This window comes from Cervus elaphus, chromosome 20 (genome assembly GCF_910594005.1).
Source record: "Cervus elaphus chromosome 20, mCerEla1.1, whole genome shotgun sequence".
Taxonomy (NCBI): Eukaryota; Metazoa; Chordata; class Mammalia; order Artiodactyla; family Cervidae; genus Cervus; species Cervus elaphus.
This window is the reverse complement of record NC_057834.1, coordinates 114,947,941-114,975,015: the sequence shown is the minus strand read 5'-3', so window position 1 is coordinate 114,975,015 and position 27,075 is coordinate 114,947,941. Positions and strand designations below refer to the sequence as shown.

The window sequence follows — 27,075 nt, the reverse complement described above, 5'->3', positions numbered from 1 at the left end:
GTATCAACCTAGAGGGGTGGGATGGGGAGGGAGATGGGAGGGAGTTTCAAAAGGGAGGGGATATATGTGTGCCTATGGCTGCTTCATGTTGAGGTTTGACAGAAAACAAGAAAATTCTACAAAGCAATTATCCTTCAATAAAAAAAAAAAGATTGCTGGGAGAAATATCAGTAAATTCAGATATGCAGATGACACCACACTTACGACAGAATGCGAAGAACTAAAGAGCCTCTTGATGAAAGTGAAAGAGGAGAGTGAAAAAGTTGGCTTAAAACAACATTCAGAAAACTAAGATCATGGCATCTGGTCCCACCACTTCATGGCAAATAGATGGGGAAACAATGGAAACAATGACAGACCTTATTTTGGGGGCTCCAAAATCACTGCAGATGGTGACTGCAGCCATGAAATTAAAAGAGCCTTACTCCTTGGAAGAAAAGCTACGGCCAACCTAGACAGCATATTAAAAAGCAGAGACATTACTTTGCCAACAAGGGTCCGTCTAGTCAAAGCTATGGTTTTTTCAGTAGTCACGTATGGACGTGATAGTAGGACTATAAAGTAAGCTGAGAGCTCAAGAATGGATGCTTTTAAACTGTGGTGTTGGAGAAGACTCTTGAGAGTCCCTTGGACTGCAGGGAGATCAAACCAGTCAATCCTAAAGGAAATCAGTCCTCAACAGTCATTGGAAGGACTGATGCTGAAGCTGAAGCTCCAATTCCTTGGCTCTCTTGGCAAAGAGCTGATTCCCTGGGAAAGACTGAAGCCGGAGAAGGGGACGGCCGAGGATGAGATGGTTGGATAGCATCACCGCCTGGATGGACATGAGTTCGAGTAAGCTCCAGGAGTTGGTAATGGGCAGGGAAGCCTGGAATGCTGCAGTCCATGGGGTCGCAGAGTCGGACAGGACTGAGCACCGGAACTGAGATAACCATAATGAAAGAATTGTAAGAGCAGGAGGTAATTGACCTCCAGATCAGTAACTCAGTAATTTATTTGTGTCTGTGATTTCCTGCAGATTGGATGATTTTTTTGTTCAGGTTCCCGAGGCCCTAGAAGTTATGTCATTTGGCTTCCCAAAGTATTTTCACAAGCCACCTACATTCCTTATGGAGCTGTGGCACAACAGCAAGCCCATGTTTGCCTGGATTAATAAAACAGGCACCGCTGCTGTTGTTTATTGATATAGTATCTGCCCCCCCCCCCCCCCCCGACGCACTCTCTCGCCTCGCGACACAAACAACTTTCCGGAAGTAAGAAAAAGCAGTCATCCAGATGAAATCTGACTCCACAGCTGCCAAAATAGAGGATGTCGAGCTAGATGCGGTTGGGTTTAGTGTAGCACGTTTTCGTCTGTGACCGGGTCTTTGCGCAGTCGCCACCCTACGGGAACCTTCGGGGCCGAAGCCCCGACGCCTATCTGAGCTCCCTCGAGCTCCCTTTCCTGGGGGTAGCAATTGGCGTGGTGGGGCAGCCGCGAGCCCCGAGGAATAGGTCCTGGCGTGACAGCCGGCCAGAGCCCGGAGGTGAGCCCCGCGCGAGGCGGTGGGAGGGCTGGGGAGCTGGGCGGTCCAGATGCCCGGCCGCCTCGGGCGGCCCCTCCCGCCTCTCCACCCCAAAATTGGCCTAACCGCCAATCGTCGGCCGCTCACCTCCTTTACCGCAGGTGACCCATGGCCAATCGCCAGGGGTCTCTTTGCCAGGAGGCGTCAGAATCAGCCAATCGTTGCGGCCCCTCGGTCGGGGCGGGGCAGGGGTAGGGAGTGAGGGGCTGTCCCGCGGGAAAGGCAGAACCTGAGGAGACCAACTGCACCGCGTCGGTGAAAAGGCGGAGGGAGGCGAAGAGGGGTGCTCGGCAGCAGCCCTCGGCTCCCTCCCCTGGAGGCACAGAGGGCGGGGGCCTTGGCGAATGGCTTTCTTGCTGGCCACTTGCGGAGTGAGTAGACCCGGAGGGTCTGGGAGAGGGGCCGGCTCCCACCCCTGAGTTCCCAGGGACCCTGCTGCTTGCCCAGGCCGTGGGCGCGAGTGTGAGTCTCTCCCAGCCTCCATCCCGTCGCCCCCTGGGGTGAGTAGGACGCTGTGGCCGTCCGGGCCCTCTCTTCCGTGAGACTCTCCTCACTTCCTCGGCCGAGATGATTGGAGGCTGAGACTAGGGGCCTTCTGTATCCCAGAGAGGTCATTCGCCACCAACCAAACCAGTCTGGAGAGAATCGCTTCCCCTTTTTTGATTCATTTTCGTGGAACTCTAGTTTTCTTTCGAAAGCTGTCTCAAGATATTGAACACAAGAGTTAGACTTTCCCTTAATGTGGATGTTTAATTTTGACCAGTTGCCCAATAGTAGAATTTCCTGTTGCGGGCCAAACATTTTCTGTTTTATTTTTGGCTGTGTTCTTGCCTTGGCCAATATTTTTGTGTGTAATAATTATGGGTGTTGTTTCTTGTGAGTATGTGTGTGTTGGGAAGGGGAGGTGGTTTTATGTTTTTGGGGTAGTTTGTGCAAACATACTGAAAACTTTGGGATAGTGTTATGGTGTTCACGTGAAAACTGGAGGGGAAAGTTTAGGTTCTCAGTAAGCTTGGTTATGGAAAGTTAACTATAAGCAATGGACTAGGAAGCATGTAATGCATTTATTGCATAATTCCTACCATATTTAAGTGTTTTTGATATGAAAGAGTAAGAGATGTATTGATTAAGAAAATGTCTGCTGATTTGAAGTAACATTTGGCTTTACGTGTTGATTAAACTGTACTTTTAGCTGTATTCAGGAAATCAAAAACAAATCAAGGAATTATTTCTTCTAATATTGAGTTAAGAAGGTGGAGAGATCTTAAAATAGTAGTTGCAGTTTTAAGAATTCTTGTAGTGAACTTTAAGTTGGGAATTCTCATCCACCGTGGATCATCTCTCAGAACATTTCCTTCATTGAACTGAGTTTGTGATAAAGCCCTTTAATAAATAATGTTTACATCTTTCATTTACTTTTAATTAATTTTTTTAAATTTCACTTTTTATGTACCCCAGCACCTTAAAATACCGTGTTACCTTTCCTATCCCAGGAAAGATAAAAACCACTAAAAATCAGACTTGCAGTCTGGAAAGCTTACCTTGGAAATTAGAAAGATAACAGAAAAACTGGATCTGTTTTCAAAATGTTCTGAGTTTGATTTTGACAAAGATGACACTACTTGAAGTACCCCTCAGTAAACACTAGGTTGCAATGACTCTTGATCACATTCATTTTGATATTTCCAAAGTCTTAGGAGGTGGTCTTTTTTCCTTTAGTGTGGAAAGATTGGTAATAATCTAACCACTGAGCCATCCCCAGTTGATAAGTTTGGTTGAGGCAGTAAAGAGCATTATGATACAACCATATTCTGCTGATTGGAAAATCAGGCAGTTGCATAGTTTGCAGTTTCTTGCTTGAGAAAGAGGCTATCAGGCTTTTATTTTAAAAAGGAAATTCTGAGATGTCCCCTGGGATATGTTGAGTTCTGTCAATATCTGAGAACTGATGTTTATTGGGATTCTATAGAAAAAGACAGTTTTTTATGGATACTGTAATGTACTTGGGCTAGGATTATATTTGTACTAAAGCTTCCCTGTGGCTCAGTCAGTAAACAATCTGCCTACAATGCAGGAGACACAGGTTCGATTCCTGGGTCAGGAATATTCATTGGAGAAGGAAATGGCAACCCACTCCAGTATCCTTGCCTGGAGAATCCCATGGACAGAGGATCCTGGCAGGCCACTGCCCATGGGGTCAGAAGAGTTGGACGCGACTTAGCGACTAACCCACCATGAGATTATATTTAGGAAGATTTTCCAGTAGATGTTTAAGCAAAGATTATGTTTGAAAGAATAATTCTTAGGTTGAAAATGTGCTTAAAACCAAGTACCTGTCCCTAAATATTTTAGTTAATTGAAGTTCCACCACACACAGGCAGTTAGTCATTTAAAGCCATTTTCCATCTCCTTTATTTTCTGTGTCCAGTTACCAGATCCTGTTTAATTTGCTTTAGAAATAGCTCTTGGGTTTATCCCCCCCCCCCCCACATAAGTGTTTTAATTTAGGCCCTCATCATCTCTCACCTAAACTTTCACGAAACTTAACTAGTCTCCCTGTCACTAGACTCCCTCTACTCATATTCTTTTCCACAGTCAGAGCCCACTGAGTCATAGCTGTGCTTAAAAGCCTTTTGGCTCCCCCTTGCTCAAGCCCAGCTGCTGAGAATGTTCTTTAAGGCCCTTCACAACCTGGTGATAATTATCACTCTTGGTGTGGACTCAGCTGCAGGCAGGGTATCTACTGTAGCATTATGAACTCTTACCTGTTTGGAACATGACATAGCCTCTATAGCTCTTTGCACAGTCACTGCCTTTCCCTCTTGATTAAAATTACAGTTGCTTAAAATTCATTCCAGTGCTATATCGCTACTTCTTTTGACATACAATTTTTGTGTTACTTTTTCTTTGATGTCTTCCTTCCTTCAGGCAGAGCAAGTTAGGATTACTGTTGTCCTTCATGTGTTACTACAGCACTTTGTTCATACCTCTATGCTATAGATCTTTGTGCACGTATCTGGTTCTTGGATTAGACTCTAACCTTCTTTATTTCTGTAGGGCCTTTGTCCCTAGTCTAGTGCTTGGCATATGATCAAAATACTTGACTTAATCATGTTGTTAACTGTACAAACCTTTGACTCATTGTACTGTAGCGTGGTTTATCCATGTGAGTTAGAAATATATTCCAAGTCACCAAGCTCCCTAATTGCTGCCACACCTGAGAGACAGGACTGCGGAAAACATTAGAAACAACGTTACAAATGGTGAGTGGATTTCCAGGCAAAGGCCTACTCTTCCAACCTGTGTGACCTCTAATATAGTGGAAAGAATACTAGTAGTGGTACCAGTACAAGTTGGTTCTGTAGTAGTATCATAGGAAAAAGAGCACGTTGCTGGCTAGAGAAGTCAGGGAGACTGCTTGGAAAGGGTGAAATCTGATCTCATTGCAGAAGATTAGGTAATGATTAATTGTATTTGCTATTATCTCTCTTGCCCTTAAAGAAATCCTTTGAAGACATTGATAGCACCAGGCACATAGTAGATCTTCAATGAATATTTGTATTGCGAAGGAATGTTAATGGTTTCTGTGTGTGTGTTGGAGGGTGAGGGAATTAGTAATATTATAGGAGTTCATTTATTTCTAGAAAGACCTTTAAGAACTTTGCTTCTTTGCTATATTGACAGAGCAGCTAATTTTGTTTTTTCTGAAATGTGCCATTTCAACCAAGGTATTCTGCTTACTCGGTTGTTTCTTTGCATTCTCTGCATTCCAGAGCATGTTTTTTAATCCGGCTACATTAATCTTCCTCACTCAGTTTCAAGGTTACACTAAATTTTTGCTTGTGTTTTGACATTTTTTTTGTCCTACGGTGGAGGACCCAACTGCAGTTAGAACCTTTAAGTTCTTATTGTCTTTGTTTAAATGAAGTTAACTTTTTTTTTAAAAGCCAGTAAATGGACCCTCGGTTTTCCCAGTATGGTGAGCTGTTCACTCACCTGATGAATATGGTTATTTACTTGGAAATGCTGGCTTCACAGACTCTTAGAACTGGAAAGGATCTTAAAGTTTTAATTAAGCCTCTGTGTATTTGTAAAATGGAGAAAACAGTTTCGGAGAAGCCAGGTGACTTGCCCAAGGTCACACATTTAGAGAGTAGACTAATAGGACTGCCGTCTATGATTTTTGCTCTTCTGTTAACTCTAGAGAGAACTGGGGTGCTGCTCTGATGCTTGTATTCATTCATGGCTCACCTCAATCTCCTAAGTCCCAGTAATTTTTCCAATTCAGACACTGATTTTGGTTTCCTTTCAATTCAGCATCTGCATCTGAAAAATATCTTACATACTTCTCCAAGAGAATATTGTTCCTTATTTCACCTCTTTGTTCTTTTCAGCCTCTCTGTGTGCTTATACTTGTTCCCAAGTCTGGAAAGATGTCTTTTCTGGTTACTCTCCATTTTCCTGCAAATTCATTCTCTTTGCCTTCTCTCTCTGCCCCAGGAGGCTGACCTTGACAGCCTGTGTCACCTAGAGTCCTTTTTACCTTCTGGCTTCTCGTAGGGTTTAGCCAATGGAAGGACAGAAGATGGAAGGAAAAAAAGAGAGAACCTTTGGGGGTATTTATCCCTTTTGTTGTCTCCCTCCTGTGATGAATTTGTAGCAGTGGCTGTGTCCTGCTGCTTGAGTGTCCCTTGAGCCTGATCGGAGCTCCGCTGTTTCCCTCCTTGTTCCTTCAGTCTTGGGGGGTGGTGAAGGCTTCCTGCTGTTCCTGATTCCTGGGTACCTTAGCATCCCTTGCTAGTTTACTTAACCCTGCCCTCATTTCTCTCCTAAAGAAAAGTTCAAACATCCCATCTATTTATGATGTTTCCCACCCTTGCTCACTGCTGTTAATTATTTCCCCCTCCTCATCTTTGTCCAAATCAAAATGCTGTACCTCTGTGACACTTTTCTGATCCCGTTAACTTTCTCTTGAATTTCTTAGTATCTTTCTCATAAAAATTTATCATGCTTGAAGCAATTATTTGTAGACAGGTGTTTATCTCCTACTACAGATTTGAAACTGTTAGGTGTGCAGAGCAGTTATTTGTAGTTAGATGTTTATCTCCTGCTACAGACTTCAGGCTATATCTGCTTCATCTTGGCATGTCCAGAGCATCTAGCGTCGTGTCATAATCATAAACACCCAGTAAATAAATCATTATTATAATGCTGAATTCCAAACCCAGAATAGTATGTATGAAACTGTGCTCATGAGACTCGGCATGAGAGAATGAATTTTTAGAAGTTTGTTTTTAGTTGTTATCATCTGGTCTTGCTTCTTGAACTGCCTCAGTGGTGTCTTTCCTCTGATTTAATTTCTCTTAAAAACTTTGAGTTATTCTTAAAAGTTTTCAGCATCCATACTTATAATAAATTGTTTAGAATAGTTAGATGTTATTTGTGATTTTTTTTCACGAGTACTCTGATTTATAATATGCAAGAACTTCTTTGATTGCTTTTTATGTTTAAATCCTAACAGGTTGGCAAATTTCATAATTCCTTAATTCATTCATTTACAAAAATTTTATTGAGCACAAACTTGCTACAAACCAAGCACTAGCCTGGGGGATACAGTAGAGAATAAAAAGAGTCTTATCCTGTCAGGCATATATTCTAGTCATATTTTAGACCTTTTTGATAGATTTCTGACAACAGGTTAATCAGGGTAATTTTGTATTGCACTTTTAACAGCCTTAGTAAAAACAACTTATTTCCTTCTGTTTGATGTTCACTGGCAGCTAAATCAGATATACAAAAACTGCTTTGGCATATGTAATTTTAAAGGAATAAGCACCAAGCCAGTTACAGAATCTATTCTTTCCAATCAGGGTTATTTTTGTTCTATTTTGTTTGCTTGTCTTGTGTGAGAAATAAGCCGTTTAGTACTGATTGTCTATTGGCCTGACTAGTTTATCATTTAACTTCCCTTGGTGGTTTTATTTCAGTTTGTTGTATTTTGCTGTACAGAGAGATCAGTTTTGTTAAAGGACTATATTAGATTTTGTAGAAACATTTCATAATCTAATTTCAACAAGTATTATGAATGAGTATGAGAATTCTGTAGTTATTTGAAAACTTGAACTACTAAAGCATTCAGTTTTAAGAATTCATGTGTTTAACGTGAATTTTTCCTCATTATATGTAGAGCAGATTTCCAGGAAACTTTCTAAAACTTCCTTTTTGGTGGACCCTTGAAAATCATGAGAATTTGCTTTCCAAAATTCTGTGAAGCTCAATGACAGGCAGTCATGTGAGGTTGGAAAGGGGAAGAATGTATTTTTTGCATCCCATCCTAGTAAGCAACTCAGAGCTTATTTAAGATCCTGGAATGACTTAACCTATGACTTTTAATTTTAAGAAAAATATTGTCAGTAGCTTGAGCAGTGATTAGCGTGCGGAAAATAAAGCTTGAACTGATTGCCAGCACCACATGGTCAAACAGTGCTTCACTCAGGGGACTTGGATCGCAGGTATTTTTGTTTCTTATGAGTTTACTTTCTTTAGTGTGGACTCATGATCATGGAATTGGCAGGAAGGATGTGGGGAAAAAATTAGGTATTCTGCTTTGTTTTACTGGCCATTTTTCTTCTTAGCGTGTGTGCGTGTGCATGTGAGAGTGCTAGTTTGTACTTTATCTGTAAATAATGTCATAAATTTGTTATACTTTGTTTTATTTGACTTGACAAGATGTATCTGAGCAGCTTTAGCGTTACCAAGTTTACTGTCTCAAGACATTTTAGGGTTTGATAATTTTAAAATAATAATGCTGATGATTTTGCAAGGTAAAAGAGTTACAAAATTTTTGAAACATATTTATAACCTGTACAGTTTCTGAATACTTTTTTACATAAAGTTTTTGAATTTAAATACTAATTTTTTAAAAATCAGGCATCATGAATGTATAAAAAGTAAAAATTAAGAAGTCCTTGTCTCAAATGCTCCTCTTTCTCAATCTCACTTTGAAGGTGTAACATCTGCTTCTTGTGTGTTTTATTTCAGACCTGTGTGTGAGAATAAAATAACTTTTCAAAAATATCACATCTTATTATTCATGTCTCTGTCTAGAATAAAGTAATCACTCAGGCAGTATTAATTGTCCTGACTTTTGAAGTCTATTTTATTTTTGTAATTTGCTTTCTATGTTCAGAAGCTGTAAACTCATATTTCATTTAAAATTTTTTTCAAGTAATTTGCTGCATTCTGAAATCTTGAGGCAATTCTGTATGCCTCCCAGACATTTATATCTCTAAAATGCTAGTTATAACCTTTATAGAGAGGGAGAACATATAATTTATTGTCCTAACTGGAGCACTTGGAGAATGAAGGAGGCTGCTAATAATTTTGTTGAGACAACAAGTATAAAAAGAGACTCTCCCAGACAAACTGGGATAGTGGTCACCCTGTTTATAAACTCCAGGTTTTTGTGTGTTCTATTTACTTTTGGCAATGAGTTTTCATATGACTTTATTGAATAAATTGGGAGAGTCATTTGGAAAGACAAGGTATCAGTGATTTAAATAGAGGAAAATGTTACAAACCCAAACCTTTCTTGTGCAGTTGTTTGAGTAATCAAATCACTTTATGGAATCAATATTAGTAGTTTGTTCTGTAAGTCAAAAGGTTACATAACAGTGTTGGTATTAGATGAAGAGAGATCATGAAGAGTAAGCAGTTGTGCTAAGAGTTATGATAAAGCTAAGGAATTTTGACAAAGGTATATGTACCTGATTCCTATTTGACAAAGCATCTCTTTTCTGTCCCAAGTATATAAGCAATTTAGACTTCTTGTTGTGTGTGTTTGTTTTTTTTTAAGAGAAGTTATTTTCTTTGTAAATTTAAAAATGATTCTATTTTTCAAAGAACTAATGTATTTTCAAAATCTTTTTATTTTATGGAAAAGAGTGATTCTTTATATTGTTTGACTCTTTGTTACCAAGGTAATAATTGAGCACAATTTACCTTTTGTGGTTCAGGCATAATACCTGATACTTTTCTTAACATCTCATATGGAATTTTGTTTTTGATCTGTTTTCCACTAGTTTTGTCTATTTCTCATACCTTTTTTTATTACTATTATCTGTTTTCTTCAGAGTTCATCAGCTTACTATTTATTTCCCTTTTTTTCAAGGAATGTTAAATACAGTTTAAGTTATGCTTGTATCCTTTTCTCGGTTATACTTCTCTATTAGAGTTGTATATGTTTTGTGTATTACCTAGTTGTTAATTTATTTAGTTTTTAATCCATCAAATATTCATTGAGAACCTTTTCTGTATGTTAGGCCTAGTTTATGGTCTGGGATACAGTGCTGAATCCTGGTTTTTTTCACTTCCACATTATGAAGAAGAAATAGAACACCAACTATTGTGTTACTTTATGTATATTCTTTCGTCTCTCCAACAACCTTGAGAGGTTTATTTTTGTGTTCTTCCCTGGTAAGAAAATGGAGGTAGAGAAAGTAACTTGGCCAGATCATGTAGGTAATTAGGGAATTACAGATTTAGGATTTAAAACTAGATCAGTCTGACTTTAAAGCTTGTGTTCATTTTGGGTACACCAGGCTCCTTCAGACATTTTTTAGATTAAGTTTTAGTCTAATATGCTATGAATTCTTTTCAAATATTGTGATTTAATAGAAAAATGTAGTGGGTTTGAAATCAAAGGACTGGGTTGAAATCTTAATTTAAAATCCCATCTGGATGATTTGGGTAAGCACTTATAAAATAGGGTTAATATCTATCTATTTTACTATGTTATAATAATGAAACAAGAAATGACATACAGTAAAATATCTAGCCAGAGGATCTAGTACTTTGAAAAAACTTACTGTACTGTATTGTGCATCCCTGGTGAATCTGTGGTGCTAGTACTGTCCTTTTAAAACTATGGAAAAAGGCTTTACCGTTTAGGGCATTCTTGGGGCACCTAAGCAGTTTTTGATAAAATAGCTATAACTATCATGTTGATAAAAGAGAACCTAATTTGGAGTCTTAGACTATCAGAACGTTGACTTAGGTGGAAAATGCTGTTCTGAAGTTACATTGGAGGAAAGAATTTAATAACAGGCTCAATTTTATAGATATTTTTGAATTGGAAATCTTTACTCCAAACAAATTGATATATGAGTATTTTTTAGGGTTAAAAATTCATACTCTCTGAACTTCTCTATACTTCTAAATTCTGTTTTTCCTTTAGCTGAAGAGGGTAAACCACAGAAACGGCAGATTATAAATGTTTCCAAATGTTTAATAAACCAAGGAAGTCACCAATTAGTATACCCCACATAAAATCTTGGTCTTACTAATATTTCTGGTTTCTTTAGTATACTTTTTTCATCATTAAAGCAACTTTTAAGTAACTTGCTAAGGAAACAAAGTGGTGTCATTTTTCAAAAAACTTAATTTGCTAATAAATTTCTAAGGAACAGAAAAGCCATTACAAATTTTGGCGTAATTTTTAAATTTATTTTTTAACTTGCCACTTGCTGCTCATGTACCTGTTGATACTTTTCCTCTGTACAGTTACAGATTTTTCTCTTATTATTCCTTTAATTAATGACTCATGTCAGACGCACAGCATAGTAACTTTCTATTCTCTCTTTTCCTTACCTTTTTGGAAGATCAGTACCACACTTGCTTTTTTCCAGTCTTCTGGTATCTCTCCAGTTCTTGAATTTTCAAAAATAATTGTAAGTGATTCAATTGTAAGTATGCCCTATACTTCTTTCATTGGCTGAAAGCGTATCTGTGATGCATGTCATCTCAAATTGCTGACTGTGAATATAAACTTTCCAAATACTCATATTTAATCAAAACAACATTTCTGCAAAGTTTTTATTATTTTATTTAAGGACTGTGTTATGCTAATTTTCGTTTAAAAATCACCTACTTTTGTATGGATTATGCCATTTGTTTTTCATTAGGTGTCTTGTTTTCTTTGGTGTTTTTCCTTTGTTAAAATTTTAAGCTGTTATTCCCTTTTGCAGTTCTGCTACTGGTCACTTATTTTGTTTTCTTGTTACTCTGAACTTTCCTATGAGACTTACATGGACTAATTTCAGTGTTTCACTTTCACAACATATCATATACTACTTTGTCCTGTATAAGAGAAAGCACTGAGTATAGGGTACTTAGTCCTTTAAGTTTTTGCTGTGAAATAAGATTTGATATGAAAATAATTACTCATTTGTGAATTTCTTTTTACAGTGTTATTCAGTCATAGCCCTTCCTGTTCTGCATTATTCTTCTCAGTTCCTTAAATTACTCATAACTTTCTTATTTCCTGATTCTGACGTCAAGAAGACCTTAAACCACCTTTCCCCACCTTTACCTCCACTATTCATTAGTCTTCCTCTGTCAGCAGGAATTACTTTAAAAGCTTTTACTCTTTGCCTCAAAAATTGCCTCTTGTACTATTTTACTAAGTGTCTCTCCAAAGCAGCTACATAAGAAGTACAGTTCCTGTGTACTTCAGAAAGTATTAAAGCCATCCTTTATAATACTCTTCTTTCTAATGGCAGTGAAGTATTCAGTTATGTATATGTATAAAGTATAATGTTTAATGTCCCTATTAGAGTTATTAATAGAAATTCCATTTAATTTTGCTGATGTGTTAGAAGTACCTCTGAGAAAAGTGATAATATTCAACATAAGTATTAGAAGGATAGTAGGGAGGCACTTACATACAATTTTGAGGCAGTTTAATATTCTTCTGTCATTTTAGATAATATTTTTGGAATTCCCCTTAAATTGGGCCAGATGTCTGCCTTTTTATGTGTATATTTTTAATCTGGATACATAGGTCTTGGTTGATAGAGAATTGTGTTACTGTTAACTTTATACATGTACTTTAGCTTTCTTTAATTAACAAGTTACTCTTGAAGACTAGGGACTTTTTTTTTTTTTTTTTTTTTAATCACATTTGCCACATAAGTGGTTTTTTTTTTTTCTTTACATAGATTATTTTATGGTTAGATTTAGGTATGATTTCTATTGAATTTTTTCTAGTTTAGCTTATTTTATATTACAAACCATTTTGTCTCTATTTCTCTATAATAGTTTTATTTTAAACTTTAAATGAATTCATACAGAAATCATCTTTAGAACTATGGCTCATCAATGTGGTAAATTATGGAGCAACCACCTCTTTTGGTCCTGATTGCCAAAAATGCAGTATAACCACTTACTATTGAAGGAAAAAAGAGAAGGAAAGAAAGGCATGAAGAAAGGACCGAGGGAGTAGAAGGAGAGCGAGCACACAGGCAGGGGAAGTCTAGGAAGCCGTGCGTGGAGGAGACGGGTATCATGGCATCAGCAGTTGCCAGAAGCTGCCGTCAGTGCGGTTCACGTTTGTCAGCAATGAGCTCGCCTGGAGTTGGTGTGGGGGTGGAGTGGTACAGTGCTGAATGAATGGTAGTTTCTGCCCTAGTGGAGTTTATAATCCTTCAGGGAAATCAATCAAGTAAATATTTAGATATGATAAAATGTGCCAAGTGTTAGATTAAAAGGCAAGTACAGAGTCTGCTTGACTCCCAACCTGCTTGTTCCCAAGAGCTAAGATGTCACTGTAGGAAGTATGAAGTCATAGTGTTTTAAAGGGTCTGCCTGTTCTGAGTTCTATTCAAAAGAAGACAGACCACTCTCAACATGGTAAAGGACTATATTCTGTTTTTATGGCCTTTTTAAAAACACAAGTCCGTTAAAAAGGATGTGGATAAGTGTAGTACCTTATATTTTAAATGTTGAATGTAAAGAGGAATAAAGGGATTTTATGAAATCATTTATGTTAGAAGGTAATAAGTTCCTTTTCTCTTGAGATGCTCAAAGACTAGATGACTTTCGAGAACATTATAAGTGTGACTGCTGTTGAGTGGGAGGTTGGACTACATGGCTTTAATTCTATGTCCTGAGTCACAGTGGAGGCTTCCCTGGTGGCTCAGAGGTTAAAGCATCTGCCCGCAATGTGGGAGACCCGGGTTTGATCCCTGGGTCGGGAAGATCCCCTGGAGAAGGAAATGGCAACCCACTCCAGTATTCTTGCCTGGAGAATCCCATGGACAGAGGAGCCTGGTAGGCTACAGTCCACAGGGTCGCAAAGAGTCGGACACGACTGAGCGACTTCACTTTCACTTTCCTGAATCACACTATGTAGTTAAAATATATTTTCCTCTAGCACATTATTCGTAAAAGATTTGAGAAAACAGGTTAATTACTAACAATTGCTTGTCCACATTATTAAATCAATGTGTACATGTTATTTTATTAATTGCAGATGGGAAACTATATATGTAGATTTTGTTTTAAAGTAGACCAAAGATTTATGAATTTACTATGCAAGAGAGTTTAGGCCAGTTCTGGGATTTTAAGCTAATAACTATTGTTACAAACTTCCCATTATACAGTTAATAGAGAAAAGTGGATTGTTGAGTAAATCTTTGACTTGGATGTTATGATGTTGGGGGTTTTAAGGGTAAAGGAATGTTGTGGGAGACTGTCTAGGGAGAGGAGGTCTGAGAAAAGAGCCACAGTGAGGTTCGCATGATTATATTAATAGTAAAACCAAGCAGTTGTTTTTAAGACTTAATTTAGGTAGCTTTCAGATCTTAGTAATTTAAATCTAAGTTTTTCCATTTATTAATTGGGGGAGTTTTAATCGAATAGCGATTTGTCTAGAAGGATATGTTAATTAGATTTTTATAGTGGTGGTTCTAAATGGATTCAGAAGAGGGAAAATTCAAAAAAAAAAAAAGAAGAGGGAAAATTCTTGAAGATCACTTTGTGTCATTTAGATCCTTCACCTTTTTATTTATTTATGAGTATGCCATTGACCTTTTTAATATTTAGCAAGAATAATGTATCTAACTGATTTTAATGAGGTTTTATAGTTAAGTTATTGATAATTATATCATTTTTGAAACAAAAAGTAAGCCAAGCAGTCCTTCCTATTTTCCTGTGGTGTAGTTACATTGAAAGGAATCACACCCTACTTTCTTAGTACAATACTGTAGTGTCTCTGGAATGTGATGGATTTATCCTTTCTTTCCCACATCTTTTATTATCATATTCTACATAGGAAGGAAGTGTTTCTAAAACAGTGTCTTTGGGGTTATCTTTAAAAATGAAGGTGTTTACAATTTTATAAATACATCTGGATTTTACATACATTGCTCATTATTTTTCTTTCTTACACTTCGTTTTTACATGACATCTCTTATTTTCAATACTCATTTCAAGTAGTTTCTTAGTGTGTATGTAAAAAAAAAGTAGGCAGTTTTTGTTGCCTTTGAATTTGAAAAAGAAAATGAATTATAAGATTAGTTGTTTTCCCATGGTCTTAATAAGAGTTAGGTTTTTAATGCTTTGTTTACGGATTTAAATTTTAGTTTGGGAAGAACAGCAGTAGTAACAGTAGTTATTGATAGTAATTATAGTCTTTAGTAGAAGTCATAGCTGCCACATTAGTAATAGTAGGAGGAGGAGCCTCTATTTGGCAGGTAAGAAAATAGCTTAGAGAAACACACTATCTTGTTAGTGGCTGAGCTGTAATTAGAAACCAGGTTTGCCAACCCATTGTTGTTTCCATAATGCTATACTGTGTCAATCTGATGTTTGAGATCATGGCAGAGAAAATGCTTTGCCAATGACAGTGTTAGGCAACAATGAGGTGTTGGTTTAATATAAAGTGAACTCTGGCCTCAACTGACTAAAATGGAGAACGTGAAATGATAAGCAGTTTTTTGGCAAAAGGGAGAGAGGAACAAAAAACAACTGAAAGTCAAGTATGTTATGTTGGAGCATTGTGTCTTAGCCTTTTAATGCAGAGTTTTGTGGTTGGGTTGGGTTTATTTTGACTTTATTGGTTCCTGACCCTTATTTCTCTGTTTAACTGCATGACTTCTAGTCATGCAAATATGGCAAGATGATAGCCTTTTTTGATCTCGGACTGTTTTGTCTTTTACAGCCAAGATTTATGTATTTTTCAGTCAAAGATGATTAACTCAAATCTTTCTTTTGAGTTAAAGCATAGGAATCCTGTACTCTTGGAGCTTAAAATTTTTAGTGTACAAAAAGTAGGACATGCACATTCTGGATTGTAAAACTGAGAAATAAGTGGGCCCTCTAAATAAGTAAACATTTACACTATGTCAAGAGTGTAGTGTTCATGCCAAGGGGGAAAATGAGTAGGGAACTTAAGACAGAAGTGTTGTTACTTTCACTTAGGGAGAGCCCTCTTAGAAGAGGTGAGAATTTTGAGTTTTCTTTCTTTTTTTAAATGAGGAGGAGGAAAACATCTGAGCTAATGGGTTAATTTAGGGAACAGGAGAACTAAACATGAGAATATAAAGTTGAGATTAGGGGACTGGAGGATTCAATTGAACAAAAAGTAGGGGGGAAATAGGAGGGTAATCTAGGTTGTTTTGTGCATGTTCCTTTAGCTTAATTATTGTTGCTCTGGAGCCCAGTATGGGGCTTTTGGGAGAGAAGAAAATTATTCTGAAAAAGCAGGATAAATCCTATTTTGAACAGCAGCACATGTAATTGATGAGAAGGGAATAGTGCTAGAAGTTCATGAAGGAGATTGATGTACCAACTATTCTTGGAGAATTTAGATAATTTAAATAGACCTATTATTTATGTAAAAGACTATTTTTAATTTAGAAAAGTGAAGTATCATGTATGAAGGATGATCTTTTGTACTATTAGACATTGCTGGAATTTATTGCAATTTTTTTTTCTCCCCTCTAGGGTTTGGATTCAGGATTTGTTCCTAGTGTCCAGGACTTTGATAAGAAACTTACAGAGGCTGATGCATACCTACAAATCTTGATAGAACAGTTGAAGGTATGGTATTTGATTATATATTGAATTGATACAAAGTAGTAAATGTTCCAGAGCTTGATTTTGAGTAAAAACAGTTGCTTAATGTTACTGACTCGATGGACATGAGTTTGAGCAAGTTCCAGGAGTTGATGATGGACAGGGAAGCCTGGTGTGCTGCAGTCCATGGGGTCGCAGTCAGACACGACTGAGCAACTGAACTGAATGTTAACTTTACAACGCTTACTAGTCCTTCAGCAATTTTTAAAACTAACCTAATAATTAGAAGGAAATAAAACAAGGTTAGTTTCATATTTTGTTTAAAAGTTCTCTGAAACTGGTAAATTTCAAATGGTTTAGTTTCTAAGGCCTTTTTTTATTTGGGTGAGTTAGGGGTTTGGAAGAGTTTCTTTCTTTTTTATCATTACTAAAATTATCTCTTTCAATTCCCACTTTAAAATTAATTACAAGCAAAGGTTCTGGAAAGAAAAAGGAATGTTGATAAATTTGAAAGACAAGGCAGAAAAAAACAGGTTCCGAACTGACATTTTAAGTTCTTAAAGTCATATATTTTCTTTTGCTTTGTAATGCTACCACAGTAATTGATCTTGACTGTTTAAGATAGTTCAGTAGAATTTGACTTGATAACAGTGCCTTGGAAAAATACATATTATCTTGTATTTTAAGAAACATTATACTTTTAATCCATGTATAAATCATCCCCAAAAGAAATATGTTTGTTTTTCTTTGTTTAGTAAACATATACAATGTAGTAAAGTAGCTTGATATTATGGTCTTCTTTTTTTTTTAATCCTGTAGCTTTTTGATGATAAACTTCAAAACTGCAAAGATGATGAACAGAGAAAGGTAACTTCCATAATCATGATTTTGACTTAAAAAAATTTTAAACCAGGAGCCTTTTGAAGAAGTAATAGAAGGACCTCAGTATTTTGACTACTTTAACAGTACTGTTGACCTCTTGTGTGCCATATAGATTTTAAGGGGAGTTTTCTGGTGCATTTCTGGTATGGTTTCATAATTGAACAAAAGACTAACTAAAATTTTTATTATGATACCCTTTTTGTAAGTACCACCTTCCTAGGAATAAGTTCTTTCTGTTGAGGGATCATATGTTGAAGGTAGAAATTTATTACATTTATATGTGGTCACTTCAGATATTAATAAGGCAACTGGTAAAATTTTCAAAATAAACCAGAAGCCACAGATGAGGACACAAAATGAATTTTGCTTTAATTATAGTTTCTCCCTTTGGGTTTCTGACAACCACTTTGTAGTTTGAATACTGTTTTCTTTTTTCAATTAATGTTTTCCTTTTCCTTGACTAGATTTCCTGATGCACCATCATTGATTTTTTTGTATTTCTATTAGCCATAGCCTTGCATTTGGCTCTTTTACACTTGGTGATAGTAGTGAGTCATGTTCAGCTCACCTTCTTAGTTTTGAAATTTAGTTTCATGTCATTTTTAAGCAGCTTTGCAAAGTTTAAAGTGATTCTAAACTAAGCATTTTAAAATCACATAGCATATCCTATAGAAAAGACAAAACTTGCTTTCAGGTAAGGAGTAAGGGTGTTTTGTATTATTGTTACAAATCTTGAATTGATTCACATGAATTTTGTTTGAGGATGTAATCCATAAAGTATCTGAATTTTTTATTTGAATGTTTGATTTAAATTAAGAAGTCCAGCTAAAACCACTCTGCAACCTGCCTGAACTCACTTAGAGTAATGAGTACATTTTCAGTAAAATTTTTTAAATGTCTAACCAGTAAAAAACAGCAATGATATCTCCTTGTGTTTCTGACAGTTTATTTAAACTTATTTTTTACAGAAAATTGAAACCCTCAAAGAGACAACAAATGTAAGTTATGTGTTTGATTAACTCTGGCTTTGCATTAGAAAGTGCTTTAAAATGTTTCTGTTTTAAGCTGCTACTATTAATAAGAGCAATTGAGATTTTAATTTTTATGAATTTTTACAAGAGTTTAAGAATTCAGTTATTTTCTAAAGGAATTTAAATGAATAGAATAATCCCTTTAATTGAATTGACTTCATATGCCATTTTATGTTTCTGGTCTTGTCTTTTTGAGATCCTTGGATAAAAGGTGTTATCTATGTACAATGTATATTCGAGTTTTCTGGTATACTGGCCTCCTGATGTTACGTACTGGACTGCTAATAAAATTTCTATTTTTGATGAAAGCATTTTAGATACAGATATAGTAGTATTGTAGGTTCACCAGTATTTTGATAGGATCCTTTGTTCTCTGTAATTCCATGAAAGTCTTGAATAGACATTTTGAGAATTTACATTGAGATAGCCTGCTGTTTATCTAAGAATTTGGAAGTTAATTAGATTCATATACCCTTGTTTGAAGTGTTAAAAAACCCTTTAGATGTTATTCAGACTCCTCTGATCCATAGTCAGACGCATTATCCGTTACGCCACCGGTCCCATACTTAGATGTTATTCAGTGTAAATTAACAATTTTTTGGCATTCCCAAACGATTCATAGAATTGCTAATAATAATTTCATTTGACACTATCAGCATATTCCCTGGTTTCTCAGACAGTGAAGAATCTGCCTGCAATGCAGGAGACCTGTGTTCAATCTCTGAGTCCAGAAGATCCCCTGGAGAAGGAAACGGCAACCCACTCCACTATTCTTCCCTAGAGAATCCCATGGCTAGAGGCTACAGTCCAGGGGGTGGCAAAGAGTCAGACACACACACATATATTAGAACCCACTGGAAATCAGAGAGGGTATTTCTTATGTAGAGAAGACTTAAATCCTGTGTATTTGAACTGATTTTTATATTTTAAGCTTTAACATTATTTGGCCATTTTATTGGGGGCAAGATCCTAAAATCAGTATTTTGTTTTTGTAGAGCATGGTAGAATCAATTAAACACTGCATTGTGTTGCTGCAGATCGCTAAAGTAAGTAAATTTTATTTTTGATTCTTTTCATTTAATGGGATTTAAATGTAATGGCATTTTTCTCTAGTAACCAAAATACTCAGTTCTGAAATTTAGTACCTTTCTACAGTAAATTTAAGTTCTATTTTGGGGTTCCTGTTACTGTTGAAAAACTATTGTGTTTGGATGTTGCTTGCCAGCCTGTGCCTGTTTTTGATGAAGTCATTTGTGATGGTGGCTGGGAAGGAAGGGAGCACATTTGAATGACTTATGCTTTCCATGTTATCACTGCTTGAAACACAGACATATTTTGCAAAATCTTTCACAAAAAAGTTTTTCTTAGGGAAAAAAGAATTGAATTTTAGCAGGGTTTTTTTGTTCATCCATAATGAAGAGTATAATGGAGATAAAATTGTTTTTTACACATTTTTTCTAGTACTGAATTACATTAATAAACTGCTATTCCTTATTCATAGAATAAATATTTTTGATTATTGTGATTGGTTAAGAATTTCATGGATATTGCCTGCCTTTCTGAAAAATTTTGGTGTATTCAACCTAAAAATGTACTTGATTGCATGATATTTTGAGAAATAAAAATTTTAGTATTTGAAAATAAGCATTTAGAAAATTTTTTTTTTTTTTTTTTTTACCATTGACTGTACCTCTGTATTTCTAGCCAGTGGCTAGAAGCAGGTGGGGAGCCAATTCAGCAACCAGGTTTGGAAATGTTTAAGTTTTTAATTATTTGGCCTATTTTACGTATTCAGTTGTATATACTTGTTTGCCTAATAACGAACACTATTTTCCTAGCATTGTTAATGACACAATAGTATAGAAAAATGCGTTTCTGCTTAGATAGTATGTCTGTTAAGCTTGTAAGTGTAGGGGTGAGGGGAAGTATCGTTTTCTTTTGAGGCTTTTAAAGTGTCAGAACTTAAGGACTTGTGTTCATTTTCTAGGTATTTTTGATGACTATGCCTGATTTTCTATATATGTTTCTAAATTTTCCATCTATTTTTGTGGATCAGAATATATTCTAAAGGGAAAATAGGGTTGGAAGGATAAGGCGGGTAAGGTTTTTATTTTTTGTTTTCATACTGTGAAATTACATGAGTGGGTTGGGGCACCTACAATTAACCCAAAAGCTTATATACAGATAACCAGTAAAAAAACATTAAGCTCAGTGTGAGTAGATAGGTATTTTAGGGACTGTCTTCTCTAGAAGACTGAGGAAGAACTGATAGTCTTTAGACTACTTTGGATCATCTCTGCAAATCATGGAATTCTCCAGACAAGAATACTGGAGTAGGTTGCCATTCCCTTCTCCAGGGTATCTTGCTGACCCAGGGATCAAACAAACCTGGGTCTTCTTCATTGCCGGCAGATTCTTTACAGTCTGAGCCACCAGGGAAGCCCATTCAGTACTTTAAATAGCTGCTCTTTGTAAAACAGAGCAGCCTAGCCTCTTTGAGTAGCTCACCATTTAGCTACCCAAGAACAACATTTTTGATGCTCTGTCTTTTGAATGAGTTACAATTCAAATTAGGAAAACTTTACTCTAGAAATTTGTACAATTAAGTCAGTACTTGCTACCTGTTTGTTTTAGCCCAGCTTAATGGACCTGCATTTCAGTTTAGAATGGATAATATGGATCAAGTAAATGGAGTTTGGCTTTTTAATTTTTCCCAGAAAGAATTTCACTGTTCAGGCTTTTTATGTACAGATATATCCCTCAAATTATTTATGTACCCTATGTGAACTCTGTGTATTTTTAAACAATTTAAGTGTAAATCAGGCTGTGTTACTTGCCTGTTCAAATCCCCTTAATGGTTTCCCATTTCCCTGGAATGGAATCTAAATGACTTATCATAACTTAATGGCATTTGAGCCATCACTACTCCCTCACCTCATCTTGCTTGATTACACCGTTCTGACAACATTGGCCTGTTTTCTTTTTCTCAGGCCAAGCATTTTCTGCTTCAGGGATTTGTATTTGCTTTCCCCTCTGCCTCGAAGGCATTTCTTCCAGACTTTGGGGTTTACTCCCTTACTTTTTTTCAAATTTCCACCCACGTGAACTCTTTTTGGAGAGACCTTACTGACCACTCTATCTAAAATGATCTTACCCTCCCATTAGTTTCTTTTTCTTCTTGGCCTTGCATCATTAGCCAGATTTACGTGGTATCTTGTTTATTGTCTGTCTACACCTGACTATAATCTCCTTGAAGACTTTGTCTTACTTACTACTTGTATTAGAATGCTTGCACTGCCATAACAAAAACACCACAGACTGGGTGACTTCAACACCAGAAATGTATTTTCCCACAGTTTTGAAAGCTAGAAGTCCAAGATAAAGATTGCTATGGATATGGTTTCTGGTAAGGACTCTTCCTGGTTTGTAGGCAGCCACCCTCTGACGATGTCCTCACAGGGCCTTCCCTTGGTGTGTACACACTCAAAGTGAGCATGAATGAGAACTCTCATGTCTTTTCTTAGGAGGACACTTACTGGATTGGGGCCCCATCCTTAAGACCGTATTTAACCTTAATTTACTTCCCTTACTCCAAATACAGCCTCACTAGGGTTAGGGCTTCATTGTCTGAATTGGGGGGTGGTGCATAGACATTTACTCCATAACAGCGATGTATCCTCAGTGTCTGGAACGTTGCCTGCCACATGGTAGGGACCTGATAAATAATTGTGAATTTTGAATGCATTTTTTAATACATAATTTGTAATAGTTCATGGTTTAGTACTTCTACTATATGTATGATTTTTTAGTTAGCCATATGACTCATCATCCTTGTAAATTAATTTTGGCTAATCAGTCAATCTGTGATTAAGATATTAGTTTTTAAATAATAATGAGAGGCAGCATTACCTTATATTTAAGAGCATGGACTTCAGAGCCAGACTGTCTGAGTTTGCATTTTTGCTCCACCATTTGAGCAAGTTTATTTACCCTGTCTTTGCTTTGGTTTTCTCCTGTATGAAATGGGATAATAATAGTATCTCTTACTGGTAGTGTGAAACTTAAATGAATTAGTGTTTGTAGTGCTCTTAGTACCAAGCATTAATTAGTCCTAAATAATTGTTAAGTTAAAAAAAAAAAAAAACTCTCTAGGAGGGCATAATTTTAAAGCCACCAAATGTCTTGTTAGTATAATTTTGAGAACTGATAGGAATATAAATTGCTATAGTTACTTTGGGGGATTATTCTGCCCTGGTGGGTTAATAAAATTTTGGAATCAGCTACTCTGGAAAAGGTACTTTCATCTGAGACTCCAAACAGACACGGCCAAAAAAAGAATATAGATAATTTGATACCTTTCTTGTTTGGGGTTGATTTAGTATGCAGAGGTTGGGTTTTAATCTTCTTCCAGTTTTCTGAGTCTTTCATTTTAATTCTCACTCCCTAAAGCTTCCCACCTGCCTGAATGATTAGTGCATTGGTTCCCAAACTTTGATGCGTGTTAGAACCACGGGGCGGGGGGGCGTTAACAATTCTGATGCATGGTTCCCACCCCGGACATTCTTGTTGTAGTTGCTGTTGTATGTCACCTAGGCACTGGATTTTGCAGCTCCCAGGTTGATTCTAATGTGTAGCAAAGTTTGGGCATTCCTTGGTTATTGGGATTTTCAGGTAAGTTGTGTTAGCTTATATAACTTCATTCTTCCTTTGAACCATATGTAGAGACAGCAGTGTTCCATTCATGTGTAACTGCAGAGGAAGTAAGGAGTGAGGGGAGGGAGCAGATTGAAGATAATCTAGGAGACCCCTACAGCAGAGGTCTTGACCAGTTCATCAAGATTAGGTGATATGACCAGAAGTCACAACTCATACAAGCAAGGGAAATTAATAATGTATTTTATTTAACTCATTATATCCAAAATAGTATCATTTCAACATGTAACCAATATAAAATTTCATTCACTAATGAAATATTTCCTTTTCTCTCTCCTTCTCCCTTGGCACTAAGTCATCACTATCCTGAGTATGTTTTATACTTTGAACTAGCCACATTCAGCTGCCGAATAGCCACATGTGACTAGTGGCTTCCAGACTGGACTTCACAACTCTGGATTATAATTTTAGAACTGAGTTGCCTGAACATGTTGTGTGCTGTGTGCTCAGTTGTGTCTGACTCTGCAACCCCATGGACTGTAGCCTGCCAGGCTCCTCTCTGCAAGGAATTTTCCAGACAAGAATACTGGAGTGGGTTGCCATTTCCTACTTAGGGGATCTTCCCAACCCAGGGATCAAACCCACGTCTCTTGCACCTCCTGCATTGGCAGACATTCTTTACCATTGTGCCACCTAGATACTTTTAAAGTAGATGTATCTTTACGTTATCCTTGGATCCCAGATTCTCTCCTTGGAATATTATTCTGTGTAGACTTTTTGTTTACATCTCAGCATTCATTAATTTCTTATAAGACTTTTTAAAAAATGAGATTTTATTGTTCTTCAGTTGCTCGGTCATGTCCGACTCTTTGCGACCCCATGGACTGCAGCACGCCAGGCTTTCCTGTCCTTTCCTGTCCTGTCCCTGAGCCTGCTCAAACTCATGTCCATTGAGTCGGTGATGCCATCCAACCATCTCATCTTCTACCGTCCTCTTCTCTTCCCGCCTTCCATCTTTCCCAGCATCAGGATCTTTTCAAATGAGTCAGTTCTTCGCATCAGGTGGCCCAAGTATTGGAACTTCAGCCTCAGTCCTTTCAGTGAGTATTCAGGACTGATTTCCTTTAGGATTGACTGGTTGTCCTTACAGTCCAAGGGACTCTCAAGAGTCTTCTCCAACACCACAGTTCCAAAGCGTGAATTCTTCGGCACTCAGCCTTCTTTATGGTCCAGCTGTCACATGCATCATGAAATTCGCTCATTTAAAGTTTATGCTTTAATGGTTTTTGATATATTTACAAAGTTGCACGGCCATCACTATAATCTAATTTTAGCACATCTTTATCACTGCCCCCCAACAAAGAAACACCAGACCTGTGAAGAGTTCAATCCCTATACCTCTTTCCCTCACTCACCCTTGCTCTTGCCTCACCTCTAATTCCTGGCAACTGCTAATCTGTTTCCTGTCTTAAACTTACCTATGGAGCTTCCCAAGTGGTACAGTGGTAAAAAATCCACCTGCCAATTCAGGAGAGGTGGGTTCGACCTCTTGGTTGGGAACAGCCCCTGGAGTAGGATATAGCAACCCATTCCATTACTCTTGCCTAGAAAATTCCATGGACAGAGGAGCCTGGCAGGCTACCATCCATGGGGTCACAGAGTCAAACATGACTCAAGTACACACGTCACACCACAGACTTGCCTATTCTGGACATTTTATATATTTAGGATCATATAATACGTGGTATTTTGTGATAGGCTTCTTTCACTTAGTATAATGTTTTCAGGGTTGATCCATGTTGTAGCATGAGTCAGGACCGAATTCCTTTTTATTGCTGAATAATAGTCCTTTGAACGATATACTACATTTTGTTTATGATATACAACATTTGGCTTGTTTTCAGTTTTTGACCATTATGAATAATGCCTCTCTGAACATTTGTGTATGATGTTTTTGTGTGGATGCTTATTTTCATTTCTATTAAGTACATAGCTAGGAGTGGAGTTACTGGGTAATAAGGTAACTCTCTGTTTAACTTTTTGAGAAACTGCTAGACTACTTTTCAAAGCAGCCACACCATTTTATGTTCCATTCATAATGCATGAAGGTTCTATTTGCCGCACGTCCTCACCAACATTTGTGATTGTCTTTTTGATTATAGCCATTCTAGTGGTGTCTCAGTGATTTTCATATGCACTTCTGGAAAAGTGTTCACATTCTTTGCCTGTTATTTTAGATGGATATTTTAATCTTCTTATTTAGTTGTAAGAGTGATTTTATGTCTTCTGGATACAACTTATCAGATATGTGACTTAAAAATTTTCCTTCAAGTCTGTGGGTTGTCCTTTTACTTTCTTTATAGTGTCCTGAGAAGCATGCAAATTTTAAATTTTGATAAAATCCAGTTTATCAGTCTTATATTGCTTTTGGCTTTGGTGACTTTTCTGAGAAATCATTGCCTAAGCCTTAATGACAAAGATTTATTCCTGTGTTTTGAGTCTTATAGTTTTAGCTCTTATATTTAAGTCAGTGTATAATCTACTTTGAGTTAATCTTTGTGATGTGAGGTATGGATCCAAGTTCTTTTTTTTTGAATGTGGATATCCAGTTGTCCTAGTCCCATTTGTTGAATGTCATCAAAGTGAGTTGGAAATTTTCTTTCAACTCCATAGCATATTTATATTTTATTTTATGTAATAAGTACATGTATAGGCCCACAATTAAGAGAGCTTTCATTAGACCCCATTTCCTTATTAGAAAGATGGGAATATATTTCATGGTTTTTATTGGTTTTAAATATGGTTTTGTGTGGTTTTAAAATACTGGAGTCTATAATTCTGGTCAAAAGTCTTCCCAAATTATGCTGTGCTGGTGTTTTTGTTATGATCATATTTCCAGATCTCAGTCATGTTGGTTTGTTCAAAGAAGAGAATATCCATTGTGTTAAGGAATGAGGGATGTAAAATCAGATAAACATATTTATAATCTAAGTGGGAAGTAGCATTAGATCCTTTCTTTGTTTAATTAACATAATTCACATTGATTTCAATTGAATCTCTGGTTCAGTAGTACTTGAAATTGAGCTTTAGCTGACCCTGATAAAAGGCAACTTGTGGTTTACATACAGAACAAGAACAGCATGTATATTATCTATGGTGAAACAGATCACCAGCCCAGGTGGGATGCATGAGACAAGTGCTCGGGCCTGGTGCACTGGGAAGACCCAGAGGAATCCGGTGGAGAGGGAGGTGGGAGGGGGGATCGGGATGGGGAATACGTGTAAATCTAACCCACTGAAATGTTGTGAAGTAATTAGCCTCCAACTAATAAAAAAAAAAAAGCAACAAGAACAATAAAATTTTTAAAAAGAAAGGTAGGGTGGGGGTGGGAATGAGTGTTGTAAACCCTTTAAAATAATAGTACAAAATTCCTTAAGTTCATGATGGGAATGGATTGGTAGTAAGGCGTTTAATAGTCTGTAGGTTCATCTAGATTTGACTCTGCCTTGAAAGATAAAGCACAACAGTAACAAAAATAGTAAACCCTGCCTTAAAATACCCTGTAGATAGCATTTATTATTGAGAACACTTTGAGGGAAAAATTGTCAGATATTTAAGTTTATTTTTTTTCTTCCAGTTTTATTGAGATATAGGAGACTGCACTGTGTAAGTTATGGGTGTGATTAACTTTACTGTTAATACATCATAAAAGTTTATCGCAGTCGGTTTAATGACCATCCATTATGTCATTCAGATACAAAATCAAAGAAATAGAAAAAAAATTTTGTGTGATAAGAACTCTTAAGGTTACTTTCTTAACCCCTTTCGTATATAACATACAGCAGTGTTAGTTATATGTATGATGTTGTACAATACATTCCTAGTACTTATTTATCTTAAAACTGGATATTTAAGTTTATTTAAGTTACACCAGAAGTAAAAGTGGTGGTTTTCTTGGATAATATGATGTACTATATCAGTAATGTGTTGCTATATAACAAAACCCGTGTAAACTGTCTTAAAATAGCAGTCATTTATTTTGCTCACAAATCGAGGGTGATTTGGGTAGGCCTCACGACTTGTTTCTG

The 27,075-nt window shown here is 36.8% G+C and overlaps 1 protein-coding gene across 9 annotated transcripts in view; it reads left to right on the top strand.

Annotated features, from left to right (window-relative positions):
• The window catches only part of OSBPL9 (oxysterol binding protein like 9), a 161,441-nt gene that overhangs the window by 103,353 nt on the left and 31,013 nt on the right, over window positions 1–27,075 (top strand). For 3 of the 9 annotated variants that reach the window (XM_043877046.1, XM_043877044.1, XM_043877049.1), the window contains exons 5-9: window positions 11,225–11,293; window positions 16,350–16,445; window positions 17,241–17,288; window positions 18,272–18,301; window positions 19,330–19,380. In XM_043877046.1, the coding sequence (XP_043732981.1) occupies window positions 11,225–11,293; window positions 16,350–16,445; window positions 17,241–17,288; window positions 18,272–18,301; window positions 19,330–19,380 (294 nt within the window). Of the gene's footprint in view, window positions 1–1,320; window positions 1,527–1,759; window positions 2,066–11,224; window positions 11,294–16,349; window positions 16,446–17,240; window positions 17,289–18,271; window positions 18,302–19,329; window positions 19,381–27,075 lie in introns of those variants that run through there. The other 6 variants (XM_043877051.1, XM_043877050.1, XM_043877048.1 and 3 more) reach the window with 4 other exon arrangements.